Source organism: Catharus ustulatus, chromosome 10 (assembly GCF_009819885.2).
Source record: "Catharus ustulatus isolate bCatUst1 chromosome 10, bCatUst1.pri.v2, whole genome shotgun sequence".
NCBI classification, from domain to species: domain Eukaryota; kingdom Metazoa; phylum Chordata; class Aves; order Passeriformes; family Turdidae; genus Catharus; species Catharus ustulatus.
Window position 1 is genome coordinate 18,999,617 of NC_046230.1, and position 17,364 is coordinate 19,016,980.

A 17,364-nucleotide genomic window follows, 5' to 3' on the forward strand; every position below is an offset into this window, starting at 1 on the left:
GAAAAAAAAAAAAAAAAAAACTGAGACTGGCGGTTCGTCACAGGCAATTGTAAAGGGTTTCAAAGGACCGATCAAACGAGTTGGAGAGTAATCTACATTAAAGTCCGGATGGCAGTGTTACAACATGCACCTGCAGGGTATTTGCTATCCGTGCCCCTTACAGAGCTACAAATCACCATTAAAGAAAGCTGCTTAAGCTTCCTCCGCGCTTCTAGAAAGACTTACTCGGGCTCCTTCACTTTGATATTTATACATCTTGTTATTGATAAGTGTGGGGCTGTTCAGCGCTCCCTTCCCCCTCCCGGACAGTCCCCGGGCACTTTTGCAGCAGCCCCTCCCTGCCCCCACCCCGCGCACGGCTCCGGGCGGCTGTTGGGGCAGCCCCACGAACGACACGCGTGGGCACGGGGTTACCCCGCTCTCCCTGCCATGTGCCGGCTCCGCAAAAAGTTTCGGTTTATTTTATTTATGTAGTTCCCCCCAGGCTCTGTCACCAAGGCGACCGGGGCAGCCCAGGCAGCATCGGCACGCGGGATGTCCCGGCGGATTTTCTCACAGTTGCGGGAGGCGCAGACATGGAAATGAGCTCATTGCGGGGGAGTGGCGGCCGCCTGGGCCGCCCCCGGCCCGGCCCGGCCCGGCCCGCTGGGTCCCGGGGCTGCGGGACTCGCTCTCCCTTGAAGGCATTCGGGGAAAGTGGCGCAGATTCATCCCTGGCCGCGCAGAGCCCGGAGCGGGCACGGTTAACCCTTGGCACTCCGCGGGGCTGCGGCTGCGGGTCGGGAGAGCCCTGGTGACCCCCGCTCCCCCCTCTGCTCCCGCACTCCCACGGGCAGCATCCAGTGGGCTCCGTGCTCCCCCCGCCAGGTGATGTCAGCGGGGAAAAGTAAAGTTGTAAGACAAACAAACAAGCCTGGAAAGCTGGGGGGGGGCGGAAAAAAAGTCAAGATTTTTCTACCCACTCGAGGCGAAAAACCTCAAAGGTCAACAGGGATTCATCAGCCGCTTCCCACGGCTGCAGACAGGGCGAGTCACTCAACCTGGATTTCTTTTTCGGGTAATTTTAGTGATCAGGTCTGTGTTTTCAGTACTTCCCTCGAGTGGGTTCTTGCAAACGAACGACCACCCCAGCAGCGGCAGGTGTGAGGCTGCGGTGTCCCCGGTGCCCGGTGCCCCGCTGAGGGCCCAGCGGAGCAGGCGGGACCCCCGGGCACCCCCGGGGACCCGCACCGCTGTGACCTGGTGGCTCCTGCCGCGGGCAGCTGGGGGACAGCACCGGCAGGGAACAGAAAGGGGCTTCGCCGCGCTGGCGGCGCAAGAGGATTTAGTTGGTTTGTCAAAAATCAACTAATTAAAAACGCAGCACTAAAGTAAGGGACAATACCCCGAATTCAGTGTAGCTGCCTCGCTGGGCTGCGCGGAGGGCTGGCACCCACGGCCCTGCTCCCCCCACGCCGCTGACGGGGATTTCTCGTTCATTGTTGGGGCCGGGGGGAGCAGGGACGGGGCGGGGGCCCAGCAGCGCGGCCAGCGCCCACCGCAAAAGTTTGCTAAAACAAACTCGGAGGGGAGGCGGTGAGGGGGGAGCGAGCGGGACCCTCCAGCGCACGGGAAAAGCCGCGGGGCAGCTGCGGGACCGGCCGGAGCGCGGATGCGCCCCCGCAACAGAAGTCGCTCAAGTTGTGCCTCGGAGCCCCGGCCCCGCAGCCGGGAAAAGCTCGCTGCTGTCGGGATGGAGAGGCAGGGTTTGGGCCAGTGGGACTGGACAAAGGGAGCCGAGGCAGGAGCAGCCCAGGGCAGAGGGTGGCACATGGTGGGGCACCCCTCCGGCACTGCCGGGCCCTGCCGCTTCTCCGGGCACGTAACGTCGGGCACATCTCACAGTCTCCTCTAAACTGCTGCAAAACAAACCCCGGCACGTTTATAGGGCTGGCTGGCGAGAAGGTGGCAAAGCTCAGTGCCCAGAGCCCCAAGCCCCCCGGCTGCCCCCGACACCCCCAGCCCGCAGCTGATGGGGGGGCCCGGGGCGAGCGAGGGGCGAGCGCTCCTTGGGCCAGGCGCTAATTTGGTGTGTACGCTTAAGGCGGCCATCTGAGAGCTGGATAGCAACGAGGGGAAAGGGGTGTATTCGCGACTGGAAGATTTAGGTTGTTGCTAGGATGTGAGAACAAAAAATCTTCAATAAGTCGGGGAGGGGGGGAGGACGGGGCAGAGGGGGAGGAAGGGGGGTTACAAGGTTTGTCACAGGGAAAAGTGCAGACATCTGCTGGAACTTCCATATCTAAGCTGTTCATTTACAGGAGCCAACTTCTGAAATCTCCACAATTAGATCTGCATTGTTCTTTCTCAACAACACTGCCTAGAAAGAAAAGGTCTTCTCTGTCGGGGCCAATCCAACGAAGCGTTTGACGTTATTAAATAATAAAGCGATTGTGATTTACATTGTTGTTCAGAAAAAGGGCCAATTATCCACTGTTATGTTGCCATAAAGATCATATTAACTCGAATTAGTAATCAAACAATATGCTAGCGTTAAAAGTATAGAGAGGACAACGCGACTGGTCTTGTTGCATCCTCACTTTTTCTTGTAAAACCAGAAGCATAAATACACTTGAAAGAGGCGCAGAAACTTTATCCTTAACGGGGGAAAAGCGAAAGAGGTACCAGTGTTTTTGATTAATGGTCCTCTGTGTTGACTGTTTTCAATTAATTCAAAGCCACCCAAATCTCATATTGATTTTTCTGTTTACGAATTAATTATTCTTTCGAATATCACGGGAAATGTTCCACGGTACTCCGAGAACCAAGGCGATTTTTTAATGCAAAATCTTAGAGAATTTTAATTTTGGGGTGCTTTTTGTTTGTTTTTCATTTTGTTTTGAGTTTGGGTTTTTTTTTTTTTTCAGAGTAACGTTTTCTAAAGGCGTTTGAGTTCCAAGCAAAGACGAAACCTCACCACTACCAAAATGCAAACCCAGCCGCATCCCACCACTCCAGCAAATTTCCTCTGCCATAATCAAATAATTATTTTTATTAAAGCAGTTATTAGGTTTATAACTCATTTGCCACTTAAATTTGTGCAACCAACCAAGGCGATCTAAATAGGTTTGAGTTGCCCCTTGGGTCCGGGATGTAAGCGGTAAGAAGGAGGATTAATTATGGGTGTGTGCAGCAGGAGGACACAAAGGCTGTCCGGTGGCGCGGGGAGCGGCGGCGGGGCGCAGCCCCTTCCCCGGGCGGGGCCGGGCACCCCTCGCCCCAGGGCCCGGCAGGGACCGGCACCCCCGGCTAAACTCTCCTGAGATTGTTGTGGAGCTGCCACGGGGCCAAGGCTGGGGCTGCAGGAGCTACAACTTGTTGGCAGTAAAGAAGGCGCTGTCAGGTGATGATGCTCCGGCGCGTTCGAAACGTCCCGAACAAAGTGTAAACGAGACTTATTTTTCATGCAGGATTATCGATATGATATAGTGATATGATATAGGAGCATCGATCTCTTGTCTCCTGTGTAGACCAGGTCCATTCTTTGTGCGCGGGATGACAGGATCTGCCCCCTGGAAACGCGCTCCAAGCGCCCACCGGCACCTGACTGCTGGCTCTAATGTCATTTATTGCCAGCACGTTTTGTTACCGGCCGGGGGTGGGGGTGACTCGGAGCTCAGGTAATAACCGGGTAGCTGTCAGCTTCTCCCGTTTAGCGCTACTCAGGCAAGAATGGCTTTGCCAAACTGTTCCAGGAGCTGATGCTATTTGTTACCACGATTAGGGGGAAAAAAGAACATTCACAGTAACATGGGTTTCTATAAGCAAACGCAGAGCAATTTTCCTCAGCGCAATGCATCAGCAAGTATATCCAAAAGAGCTTAATCTACTTCTTGCAGGTTAGGTGCGAGAGGAATCAGCAAGGGCTGCTCCAGGATGCCATGAAAATCCCGGCTCATTGGCTTGGCCGCGATAGGACGAGGCACATCAAATCGAGGCGGAGAGGGACAGAATCAATCAGTCCTCTTGGCTGAGGAGTGAGCCCTCGCTCCGGAAATAATTCCGAATAAAACTTGTGTAACCAAGTATAACCTAGCTTACTCTGAGCAGATCGTCGACAGGGAAAAAAAAAAACAAGTTTAAAAAATATTAAGGAAATAAGCCAAGAAAAAACGATCTGGACCGAATTAATAAGAGTGCAAAGTTTTTATCCATGTATAAGGATAATATATTAAGCCAAAAAGGAGACAGGTTATCTCCAAACGGGATTAAAACGCGTTCGTGTATGGGATTAGACCATCTCATCCATTTAAAAACAGTGTCTCTCCTCCTCTCCACAACACTTCATTATATATTAAAAAAAAAAAAAAAGTAAAAAACTTTCCCCGTTAGAAGCACTTGGGAAATGCGTTTTATTAATCGAGAGCCATTTTTTTTTTCTTGCAATCAAATGCAACTGATGGCCCTGAATAAGCCGCCTTGTTAGGAAACGGGCCATTTTTTAAAACCTGTGATCAAAACAGACCTGTCTTCAGAGAGAGCACAGCAGATTTAAATGTTGGTCAAAAGGAGTCACAACTGTTCATTAAAAGCAAACCCTAACTAGTGCTAATGTATAGCCATTTTGTGAGCTCAGGACTGTGGAAAGAGGCGAAAAAAAGTCTGAGAGTGTGAGCTGATGCCGTGCTGGCTGGCAGTGTGTGGTCTATTGTAGGGAATGTGCTTTTTCCACTGAACAGAGAGCCCCCCTCTTTTATTCCCCAGCTCTACTGCACCTGCACTGGATCAGGGAGCTACTGCCATTCACCACATCAACAGAGAAGACATCTCTGACAGCACTCAATTCATTACATTTCTTCCTGCTTTTCAAACCAACGCACAAAAAAAAAAAAAAAAATTGCCAATCAGTGCCTGGGGGGCAGGGAAGAAATCTTACAATACTTTATATTCGCCGCTCATTTTGGATTTCATTAGTCAGAAAACTCATTTCTCAGCCAGTTACAACTTTTTTCTTTCTTTTCTTTCTTTCTTTCTTTCTTTCTTTCTTTCTTTCTTTCTTTCTTTCTTTCTTTCTTTCTTTCTTTCTTTCTTTCTTTCTTTCTTTCTTTCTTTCTTTCTTTCTTTCTTTCTTTCTTTCTTTCTTTCTTCCTTTCTCTTTCTCTCTCTCTTTCTCTCTTTTTCTCTTTTTTTTTCTCTCTCTCTCTTTCCTTCTCTCTTTCCTTATCTTTCCTTCTTTCCTTTTCCTTCTTTCCTTCCCTGCTCAGGGGGCTGCTGGAAGCTGGAGCTGGGGCTGGTGCCACCTCCCCTGCCACGGCCGGGGCAGTTCCACGCCGAGGCTCCGCAGTCCCGGGAGCGGAGATGGGCCGGTGGCGGGGCCCCCCAGGAGAGAGTTTATTCATAATTCATGGGAGCAGAGCAGTTCTCCGGAGAGGGGAGAAAGAAGCGCCCGAAGAGCCCGAAGTGTCCTGCAGCAATTGCGGGGGGAGCGGTGGGACAGGGGGTGCCGGGCGGGGGCGGCGGGGCCGGGACGCGCCGGCCCCCCCAACCCACGGAGAAAGTTCTTATCGGCCAAACTCCTCGAAAGGCACTCCGGGGAATTTGGGGGTAGCTCGGTCCCTTCAAGAACCGTTTTTCAGAAGCATTTGCAAGCGAAAGAAACCGAGCTGAGGGGTTTAGATTCAGGTATTTGATGTCGCCGGACCCAGACATCTAATTAGAGCGGCCTCAGCGATTGAAATGGTGTTAATTCTCATTGTTCCCCGCTCAGATCCCTTGGCCCTCCACCACTGGGATGCTCTCGTTTTCAAAATTCCAAATAAAAATATTTCTATTTGAAATAAACAAACACCCAAACAAACAATTTCTGTATTTCCCCATTTTCCGGCCCGTTTTCCTCCATCGCGAGCAAAAGCAAAAGCAAACTCCTGGGTAATTTTTTTCGCAGATTCTGGCAAAGAATAACACCCCCTCTGTGGGATCTTAACAGAAATAAATCACAAGGAGCTCTTGCCTACCTGAAAAGTAGGAGGAAATCCGACTGTCTGGTTTCGGGTGTAAAGTGTGTATCGATAAGGAAGACACAGCCGACTCAGAAACGGGACCCAATTAATCTATGGGTTTCTTTACATCACCCCCTGTTAGGATGTGTGCTTTGGAAATATTAATTCATTGCAACAGGAAAGTCGCAACTACTGTGTGTGCATAACATGGGGAGGACACGGAGCGAGAACCCGCAGCAACGCAAAGCCCACTCACGGGAGAGCCAGATTGCTTTTTAAGCTAAAACTAATAATTTCATAACTGATTCACATTCAATCTGGCGCCAATGACGTCACGGGGTATTAGCATACGAGGAGGGATGAAGCCAGTGTGGCTGGAGTTGATAAGGTGCCTCCTGAGGAATTCGCTGCTTGTTTTAATACATTAATTATTTCTCTGTCTTCCTCAACTTCTGCAATTTGTAAGAGCTTAAAGGAACCATCATTCCCAGCGATGCCAGAAGGACACGTTGGAGAGCTTCTCCCGTGGCACCGGAGCCCGGCAGCCGGGGGCAGCGTGGGGATGAGCCCCAGCCCCGGGGGCAGCGTGGGGATGAGCCCCAGCCCCGGGGGCAGCGTGGGGATGAGCCCCAGCCCCGCTCCTGGAGCCCGGCCCGGCCGCCCAGCACAGCTCTGCGGGACTTGATTCTAATTAAGCCGGATCCGGCCCCTGCTCCGGCCCCGGGCGTCCCTACCCGCCCGAGTAAGGTCGGCTCGCTCGGACCGGCCGGCCCAGCGCTGGGAGCTTCCCGCAGGATGGGAGGCGGGTTTGCAGGATCAAGCCCTCAGCCTGGAACGCGTGTGAGTTGTGAATGTGCGTGAGTGGGTGTGAGCTGGTGTGCCAAGACACCCCTGCGGAGCCTTCCCGCGGGAAAGCCTCTGCAGAGGCCCGTGTCTTTTCAGCACCCGGCGGGATTCCCCCCTCTACCCCTCCCCATCCCCATCCCCTGCCGTTAATCAGGATTTTCTGGGGGAAAAAAAAAAGAAAAAAAAAAGAAAAAAAAAAGAAAGAAAGAAAAAAAAGCGCCCACATTACGTCATCAGCCCTAAGTGCTGCGGAGATGATGGGGTCACCGAGGACCCGGGGCGGGGGAGCCCGCGGGGGGCCGGGCCTCCCCTCCCGTTCCCTGGCACAGGGGCCGCCTGTCCGGGAGCGGGGGCACAGCCCGGCCGGGGGCAGGAACAGCGCTGTGCCGGCCGCTGGGCTCCGGGCAGAGGGACACGCTGTGGGGAAGCGACAGCATACAGCCCAGCTCCGTGCCCCAGGGCTGACAGCTCTCCCCTGGCGTCCCACTGTCCCCAGAGCCTGTAGGAACGGGCGGCATCGCCGCTGTGGCCCCATCGAGCTCGGCCGGGCCCCGCAGAAGCGGCCTGACAGTCCCCCTACCCCCTCGGGGACTCTGCTGGGCTGCGGCCATCTCGTTTCTCTGAAGAAGGCAACAGCCTTGGAATAACGCTCGGTGACTTGAGTCACAAACACGTTCGGAGGGAAACAGGGAGGGAGGGAGAGGCGCTTTTATCAGGGGGTAGAGGGGACGGGTAAGAACGGGAGCAAAACACAAACACAACACAGAGAAATCCTAAAAGAATTCAATTTAAAAGGGATAAATTAAAAAAAAAAAAATCAACCAGAAAACCAAAACATAAAGTCACGCTGTACAAGCTCTCGCCCACATGGCAGAAGTCCTGCGAGGCAGCACGCTGGGCCAGCGGATGAGCCAGAGAAAAACTCCTGCAGAAACTTCTCCGGCCCCGCTCCGTTCCCCGCGGGCGCTCGCAGCGGGGACCCCCCGCCCACGGGCTGCCCCCCGCTCCTGCCGACAGGGCTACAGCGGCCCAGGCATCTCCTGCGGGACAGTCGGGCCCGAACCCGCACCACACTGCACAGGGAGGGCCGTCCGTGCTCTCCTTAAACGCTGCTAAATTGTGATGAAAAACTGCAGCTTGTTTCGGCGCGCCCCCTCCCCCCGCACGCACAGGCGCACACGGACACAAACACACGCACACACAGCCACACACGGTCACACGCAGTCACACTCACACACGGCTCAACCACAGCAAACCCTCTGCGAACTGCACAGCAAAGCTCCGAAAGCATCCCGCGAGGTTCAGCCTTTCGCTTTGTTCCTGCTCGCCGCTCCGCCCGCCCGCACCTGCCGGGGCTGCGGCTCCGCCGAGCCCTGGAGCGGCCGCGGTCCCCGGGCAGGGCTGGCCGGGCCCGGCCGGAGCTCACCCTCCCGCTCTGCACAGCCAAACGCGCAGCTCCGGGAATTTCCACCCTGGGCTCCCTTTTTTTTTTTCCCAGTTCGCAAGTGAACCAGCCCCCACACTCACTGTAGCGCTGTATGTCCTCGCCAAGAGAATTGATTCCTCAAAAGCAAAATAGTACCAAACTCTCGCAATTCCCCGTGCCATCGTCAGAAAAACTGGTTTTAATTACCAAAACTAAAATAGCGGCGGTGCTAACTAGCAGGCGATCAAACCGCAATCAAACTTAAATCTCTGAGCAGTTAGCTATAAACTGTCAGCAATTGAAAAGTAAACCTGGTGCACACAAAGGCTCTGTTTAATTTTCTTGTTGTAATGGCTCTAAATGAGGACCCCATCACTATGCAGTTAAGCGGTGTTGCTTGTCCCCCTGAGGCGCTGATCAGTTCTTTTTAATGTGAGAAAACTGGCAGCTCGAAGCCCGTCAATGGAGCTCCCACAACAAAAGTCCTGAAAAGCTGAATGAATTGGGTTTGTAATTACTGCTTCCCTCTCCCCCCTTGCAGCTTATCTCTTATTCATTCAACATACATTATTGTCACCTAATCGCACACTCCCAATGTTATTTTGGGGGGTTTTGCCTTTTTTTTTTTTTTTTTTTTTGGTATCTACTACTACGGATATGTTTGTTGTTGAAATTAAACAAAATAATCCTCCCTTCTCTCTCCCCTCCTCACCACGAAAATGTTGAAACGACAGTGTCAGGCGAGGCTGACTGGCGTGAAAAACTCAAAGACGAAGCTCTTCTGCCATCAGAATGCCAGCATTTTGCATATATACTCGGAAATCGCACAACCACCGAAGCAGGTTTTACATTTTAGTATTTGAGTTAGATCAGGATTTAAATGACTGAAGTGTATCTAATCACACCTATCAGTAATGGGCCTCTTTCTTTCAGCAGGACCTACATTATATACTACTTAAATTGCTGGGCTATCTACCTCCTATTCGGAGGCAGATATCCAGCTCTGTTGCCCGTTGAGGACGAGAAGGAATTAATATTGAGAGAAAACACTCTGCTGTGGGGATCACCGTCATCCCTGATGTCCCACCCGGCACCAGTTGGCATCTCAAGGAATCAAAACGTGTTTTCGGCCAAGAAATGTCTGTCGGCAAGCGAGAGCCGCGGGCTGGAGCAGGGGCTGCGAGGCAGAGCCTCTCCCCAGATCCCCCACCGCAAGAAGCTGTCGGTTGCAGAAATAAGTACAGCTATTACAACCAAATCTACTAACAGTCTAAATAATTAATTGAACCATTGCTCTTTGACCCTTGGAAAGTCCAGTAGGGACCCGTTTGTAGTAATAATACCCCCGAATGAGCCCTTGTCAAATATTCATTTAGTGGTTAATGTGAGCGATTTCCCCCTGGGACAGTCTGTAATACCAGCTTCCCAGCTTTGGCAAGAAACCCTGCTAATCTACCTCTCCAGTTCCGCAAAATATTTTAACACCCCAGTACTTAAAAAGCCATAAAAAATCACAGGGGAAAGTATAATCTTATCCTTGGGTTCACTTCGGCTCTGTAGAAGGTTAGGGAAATATTACACTGACGCTCTTGGGCCGAGTATCACTCTGGCTATAAAATACACAACAATTCACGAGAGGGAAACCACGGAGAGCCCCAAAGGTCTGCAATAACCAAAATAAAAACATACCCACGAGCTCTGCTACACATTTCAGCTGCCATAAACGAAAGCCCAGGATAATGGCTTAGGTGCAAATGGCGTTATTGAATGTGTTGAATTTAAAATGAGCAGTGGACAATGGCGTTCCTCCAAGTAGCACTTTAAAAATAAAACTGTTCAGCTGTACATGTAAAATGCTTTGGGTTATCCTCCCTAAACGGATAAATGGATGGATGGATGGATGGATGGATGGATGGATGGATGGATGGATGGATGTAAGGAATCTGTCCAAGGGATATCAGGTTTCAACCACATATATTCCAAATCGTACTCCGAAATCTAAGCTTAAACAAATTGCCCATATAAAAAGTTGCTGAATTCACTAAGCCTGAATATGTGGCTTAGTGCCTTTTGTTTAGGGGTATTAGCTCGCCTTCTCTATGCGAATTGTAAAAGGACCAACATTTCCAAATACCCCCCTCGAATATTTTAGTTAGCACTTCAAAAAGAGGCCAGGTTTTATTGCTGTTAATTGGCTAAGATTCGCTTTTAAAAATGGAATCGTGATATCGATTGGGCTTTTATTCCTGGTTCTCTTTTCTCAGCGAGGCGAGCGAGAGCGGGGATGTGGGCTCGTTACCACGTGAATAATCCCCAAATGCATTGCAAACGCTCACAGCTCTGAAAAAGAATGTTTTACTCGTTGCATTAGAGTAAAAGACACAGAAAAGGCTGAGAGTCTGTAAAAATTGCTGTCCTGCCCAAGTATCGCGACGGTGCAGAAATGAAAGGGACAAAGGCAGCTAAACTACAAAACCAGGCAGTGAGCAAATCTCCACGTCTCCTAGTCTGGCAATGTTAGTTTTCATCTGGACACCAGGCTTCAAGGATGGAGGCCAGAACTGAGACTAGGAAATAGCAATACCAAATAAAAGCCACAACCAGCCAGGTAATCGTGTGTGTATGTGTGTGCGCGCGTGTGTGCATTTTACCCGGCCTTCTTCCTCCCCGACCGAAAGCGAAATCCAGTGGCTGACAAGAAACACTGGAGAGAAAAACTCAGCAAAGCTTGCCCCGTGCTGGAGTGCCCACTTTGTGCCCTGTCTAAGCCAAACATCACATGCTGTCCTTGCCACGTACCACATGCCATTAGCAGAAGACACGACCAGCTTGCAATCACAGTACTTCAAATTTCGTACCTTTTTCTTTTTAATCATTATTATTATTTACATCTCCCTCTCGCGCGTTTCCTAAGGGAACCGCAGCCGCGTTAGCAGCACCACAGAACCTCTGGCGCTGCCGCAGGGACTGCCCAGCTCTGCTGCCATCGCCCCAGCCCTGGCCGGGGCCGCGGGGCCTGGGGCCGCCAGCTCGGAGCGGAGCAGAGCGGAGCAGAGCCCCGTCCTCGGCAACTGCGGCCACGACTGTACAAAGTAAAACTCTACCTGCACGGACGGTGGGTCTCTCCTTCTATATGGCGGGCGCCACCGCTTCTCTTTGGGGCTGTGACCGGCTGCAGAGAGTGTCCGAAACGGGGCTACACCGCGCTGGCAATTTAAGAAAGAGCTGTGATAAAACGTGAAAGTCTCTGGAATTTGGTTGTTTTTGTTTGTTTGTTCGGTTTTTTGTTGTTCCTTACCTCTGCCCGGCCAATCCTACCCCCGCCCCCACCTCTCACCTCCTCCTGCGCGGCCCAGGAGCCAGGGGAGGAAAGTTTGGGAAGTGGCGGACAAAGGGAGCGGCCAGGGCTGAGCCCGGCCGTGGGAAGCCGGCTCCCGTCCCGCCTGCCCGGCGGAGGGAGGCACGGGCGGGAGAAGGGAGAAGTGCACGATCCGCCTGTGCAAGCCGGGAGGCCTCGGCAGTGCCCGCGGCCCGCCCGCCGCTGCCGCCGGCCCCGCCAGCCCCGGCTCGGCCCCTCCGGGGGCAACAAGTGGCCAAAGGCAGCGGCGACGGAGACCCCCGGACCACGGCGCACCCCGCGTCCTCGGGAGGGAAGGGAGCAAACTGGAACCAGCCTCTCACTCCGCATTCCCGTCCCCCCGAAGGAGGCACAGGCAGTTACTCCATCAAAGCTATCGTACTTTCTCTCTCTACACACATACCTATAAAAATATTAATGCCTTATATATATATAGTTATATATTACTGCATTATTTATCGTATTCGGTTGGCTACGATGATACCTTCTACTGCATGAATTATTCAAAAAACATCTTGCGTTACAAAAATAAATCCAAGACTCAAGCGGAACTTCAGTGTCCATATGTCAAAAATTTATTTATCTCAAACTGTGCATAATGGAGTAAAAACTTAACTTGAATATGTACCTGTTATAAGGATGGTATTAGTTCAAATATATACATGGACTGTCGGCAGACTGATTTCAAATAATACAGAGCCGAATCTTTAAAATACAACTACGGAAAATGAGGAGAAAAAAAAAGAACTTAAAATATCATCACAATAAATTTACAGAAATATTACAAACCATAAGAAAATATTTCAAACACAGTAATTTCAGGTTGGTAATTTTCCTTTTTTTTTTTTTTTTTTTTTTTTCCCTTTTCTTTGAACAGGATGAAGTCTGGAAACAAAAAGTTATTATAAATTAACAAACGGCGTGTGAACCTGCATGGCAATTTTTGCTTTTTAACAAGAAGTAAAAAAAAAAAAAAAATTAAAAAAAATTTAGTACAATCTAAACGTTTGCCCTTATCCAGCAAACCAAGCCCATGGTTCGCAAGTACTCATCCTACATTTTTTTATCTTTTGTACAATTTCTAAAACAATTTAAATGTCCAAATGCCGTAAAATATTTTCCTCTCCTCTCGCAGCTGCTATAAATTCAGCTGCCAAAACCACAATGGTCCAAGAAGACACTGTTTTTTAAAAATAATTGGCAAATTCGCGAGCTTGGTTTTTTTCTTCTCTCTATATTATCAATGGACATTCTGATTGCCATGTGTCTTTTGATAAATACTGTACAAAAGTTGCCTGCAAATATTAAAACATCTTCCTTTTCGCTCTTTGAGTCTAGCTCTAAATATTATTGGTAAAGACTTTTGCAAACTTTCTGCAAAGTTCCTACCGTTTTAACTAGAACTTTTTAAAAGTTTTGTGTAGTTGCTTCCCCTCCGAGATCTATACAAGTTCCTTGTCGGTTTAATTTCTGACACCCTCCCCCCCCAAACCCCACCCCCGCCCCCCGCCCGGAGTTTTCTCTGTACAAAAATAGTCCAAAAAAAAAAAAAAAAGTCCAGAATTTCTAATAAAAGTTTTTTTGTTGTTTGTTTTGTTTAGTTTTCCTTTCCCTCCCCTCCCACCCTCCCCCGGCCCCTTTGTCTTACATATGTGATAGAGGGAGTGTGCCATTAATGGCTGTGCCAGGAACAGGTGCACTCTGGTAGTGTTGGGACATATGAAGTCTGCTTGGGGCAGCTGGTTCTGGTACTTCAGCACCTGGTAGATACATGCTGATCATGTCCCGAAGGTCCCCAGCTTGGCAAGGAGCCCTTGAATGAGACGAGGAAGTGACTACGGGGGGACTGGAGCTGGATTCCGTCTTGACCACCGAGCCCATGGAGCCCAGGGCCATGCCCGGGGTCCCTTGCTGGGAGTAGGACATGCTGTAGGTAGGCGATCCGTTCATGTAAGTCTGCGAGCTGGTCATGGAGTTGTACTGCAGGGCGCTCACGTCGTAGCGGTGCATGGGCTGCATCTGCGCCGCGTTGTGCGCGTTCAAGCCCGGGTGCTGCGGGTAGCCGAGCTGCTCTTGCATCATCCCATAGCCTCCGTTGGTCCAGCCGTTCATGTGCGCGTAACTGTCCATCCTCTGGTTCACCCCAGCTCCCAAGGTGGCCCCAACCCCTACCCCAGTCGTCATGGTATTGGTGCCCGGTGCCAGTAAGCCCCCCGGCAACGTGTACTTATCCTTCTTCATGAGGGTCTTGGTTTTCCTCCGGGGTCGGTATTTATAATCCGGGTGCTCCTTCATGTGCAGAGCTCTGAGCCGCTTGGCTTCGTCAATGAAGGGTCTCTTTTCCGCCTCGGATAAAAGTTTCCACTCCGCCCCGAGCCGCTTGCTGATCTCGGAGTTGTGCATCTTGGGGTTCTCCTGGGCCATTTTCCGCCGCTGCCCGCGGGACCACACCATGAACGCGTTCATCGGGCGCTTGACCCGGTCCGGGCTGTTCTTCTGGTTGTTGGCGGCCGAGTTGGAGTTGCCTGTGCCTCCCCCCGAAGTTTGCTGGGGGGCGGGAGGTTTCAGCTCGGTTTCCATCATGTTGTACATTCAAACTACTTTTGCCTGGAACCAGCCTTGAGCAGAGAAACGAGGAGCAGCCGCAGCGGAGTCCCAAGCCGGACTTTTTTTTTTTTTCCTAGGGAGGGGTAGGAAAGGGGGGAGGGGGACTCCCCAAAACCACACTTGGATCAAGATCAGGATCTTCCTCTTCGCTGATGGATTAATAATGCTAATAACTGCTATTATTACCGCCGGAGTCTTGATTTTAAAAAACTTCTTCCTCCTTTTTCCCTTTTCTCTGCCTGCCGCTCTCTCTCTCTCTCTCTCTCTCTCTCCACCTCGGTCTTAAAGAGCCAGCAAACTACTTTACCCCCTTTTGCAAACACACACACTCTCTCTCTCTGCCTTGACAACTCCTGATACTTTTTTGAACAAGTTAATAGACAACCATCCATGTGATGGGGGCTTGTCAGGCAATAAATGCGTTCGCTCCGGCCAATCAGCGCGCGGCGGCTCCGCCACTGAGGACAAGTCTCTTCCCCTGGTTTTGCATGAAACGGGGCGGGGGCTGGGCGCGCCGGGACGGCTCGGCGGGGAGGCGGGCCCGGGGGCGGCCCGGGCGGCCACTGGGAGCCTTTGTATCTCCCCTTCCAGCAACAGGTCACACACGCCTTTTGGAGGAAGTGGGTAAACAGCATTGTTGCTACGTGGTGTTTTTTTCTTTTTTTTTTCCTTTTTTTTTTTCTTTTTTGTCTTTAAGTTAGTGTTGGCCTGGGGCTAGGAGAAGCCATGGGGGTAGCCGAGCGGGAGCGGCTTCCCCCACCCCTGTGCCCGCGCCCCTTGGGACAGAGGGGCCGCCCGGCTGCGCGGGGCTCTGCGTGTGCCTCGCTCCTCGCTCGCCCCGTCCAGGCCACGCAGCCCCCGTGAAGGGAGCAGCGGAGTCCGCAGCGACCGCCCGGGCAGAGGCCGTGCCCATCTCCCGGCCATCCTCCCGGCCATCCTCCGGGCCATCCCCTGGGCCATCTCCCGGCCATCCTCCGGGCCCTGCTGCGTGCGGCCATGCCACAACGCGCCAAGCCCTTCCCCCCTCTCGGAGGAGGGGGATGTCCAGTGCAAACACGGGTTCCCCACATGCCATCCCCGCCGAACGCAAACATCTGCAGATGCTGGGCAGGGCTCCGGGCCGCGCTCCGTCCGCCGGGCCCGCGGCACCGTCACCCCGCGCCCATTGCGGGGCGCGGGCGGAGCTGGGTGGGCTCAGCGCGGCGGTGGGGGCACGGCCGGGCGCTACAAATACGTAGTTTTGTTTCCCTTGTTGTCACTACACGGGCTGCACAAAGCCCCGGCTAAGTTTACTTCCACTCTCTTGTTGGGATCTTTGTTGCTAAACCGCACTTGACGACAAAGGAAGGAGGGGAGAGAGGACGCGGAGCGGGGAGCGGGGGGAGCCTCTCGCCGCCCTGGCCGCGCTCCCCCGCGCCTCTCCGCGCCTCCCCTGCCTCGGCGGGGTTGCTCCGCCTTTCGGAGCGATGGCGCTCACGGCGTGGAGCCGGAGGGGGTGCGGGGCGGCGGGGGAGCCGCAGGGGCCGTGGTGCGGCCGGAGCGCGGCCGGGGCGCGGGGCGGGGGCCGGGGCAGCGCGGGGCGCCCCGACGGCCTCAGCCGCGGCGCTGCGGCGCCCCCTGCCGGCCCGGCCGTGCCCCGCGCGGGAGGCGCCGCCGGAGCCGCGCGAGGGCCGGGGGGAAGGGAGCGGGAATGACACCCCGGCGGAATAATGATAATAATAAAAGCAATAATAATAATAATAATAATAAAGAATAATAATAAAAATCTGCCGGTAAACAGGGACGCATCTTTTTCTTTCTTTCTTTTTTTTTTTTTTTTTTTTTTTCAGTGCGTGGATTATGCAAATAAATCCTATCGGGTCCAATGAATTTAATCGAAAATGTATATATAACCCCTAGATAAGTGACAGGTTAAACCGTCGAAAAATAGGTGCAAATTATGAGATGGGGGCTATAACCGGATTCAGATTGTCCAGACGCTCCTGAAGGCACGGCGGCTGTTTACTCTCTTATTGTTCTCCCTTTGGTCTGCAGTTGACAAAGTTATTAAAAAATAATTTTACGGATAATTATTTTCTTTTTTTTTTTTTTTAAAGAGGATGGGTGGGCGGTGTGGGTGCTTGCTGATCGTGCTAAAGCGATGAGCGAGGGCTGGCGGTGCGCAGGCAGGGGTTATTTTTGCTCTGGCTGTGGCTGCGGGAGGTGCGTGGGGTGCACGGCCCAGAGCCCCACGCAGGACCAGCGCATCGTGGGCTGCCCTGAGCTCACTGAGAGCCCCTCGGGGCCTGCTCCTTTCCTAATTGCATTTATCGTGCGAAGAAAGGATGGGAAATGCCTAACAATTGTGCTATCGGGAATATTTACAGCTCTATTTTAATTAACACTTTTAATGATCGATGCAATAAAGTGGCGTATATACATAATAGCGCAATACAGGAAATAAGGTGAGGGCGATGGCTCTTTTGGGGCATTTTATGCCTTTCCTCTGGGTATGGAGGTTTGCTTGGTTGGGAATACACACACGGGTGGGCGGAAGCAGAGGCAGACCGGGAAGCTGGCTAAAGAAAAAAAAAAAAAAAGTCCCTGATTTTCTATATTAATGACAATAACACTACTGCTCTCTAAGAATACAGCCAGGGAAGGGAGGCCTGCAGAGGGACGGTTTAATCTGAGTGGATTTAAAAAATCGTTGCCTTTGGTATAATTTATGGAAATGAAAAGTGCTTACATTAAACAAATAGTCTGCAAATGTTCTCAGTGATGGGCTCTGCGGCACACGCACTCTTATTTCCAGGTTATGAGTGGCTTAAAAAGAAAATGAATGTTAACTACTTGGATTTCATATATTTATTGTTCTAATACTCGTCGATTTTTCTAAAAGCCCTACGGATACAACCTATCGTGTTAACTGTTTCGGAAAGAATATACACATTTTCATATTATTTTTTTTTCTTGAACCTACTAGTAACCAATCTAAAGCAAACTATTAAGCAGACTTGTGGAGATGGGAGATTGCAGCTCCATTTTTTGTCCTTAGCTGCAAATAGAGGTTTAACTTGCAGTAATTAGGTGAGAACTAGCCAAGCATCTTACTATTATGATGCTTGTTAAAAACGCTTCTTTTCTGCATCTGCATTTGAGTGTGTTCC

The 17,364-nt window shown here is 51.6% G+C and overlaps 1 protein-coding gene across 1 annotated transcript; it reads right to left on the bottom strand.

Moving 5' to 3' along the window:
- Positions 1 to 13,105: 13,105 nt before the first annotated feature.
- Positions 13,106 to 14,654, bottom strand: SOX2 (SRY-box transcription factor 2). Its single transcript, XM_033069057.2, has one exon. The coding sequence runs from the start codon at positions 14,198 to 14,200 to the stop codon at positions 13,253 to 13,255; it is 948 nt and encodes a 315-aa protein (XP_032924948.1). The 5' UTR covers positions 14,201 to 14,654; the 3' UTR covers positions 13,106 to 13,252.
- Positions 14,655 to 17,364: the final 2,710 nt, after the last annotated feature.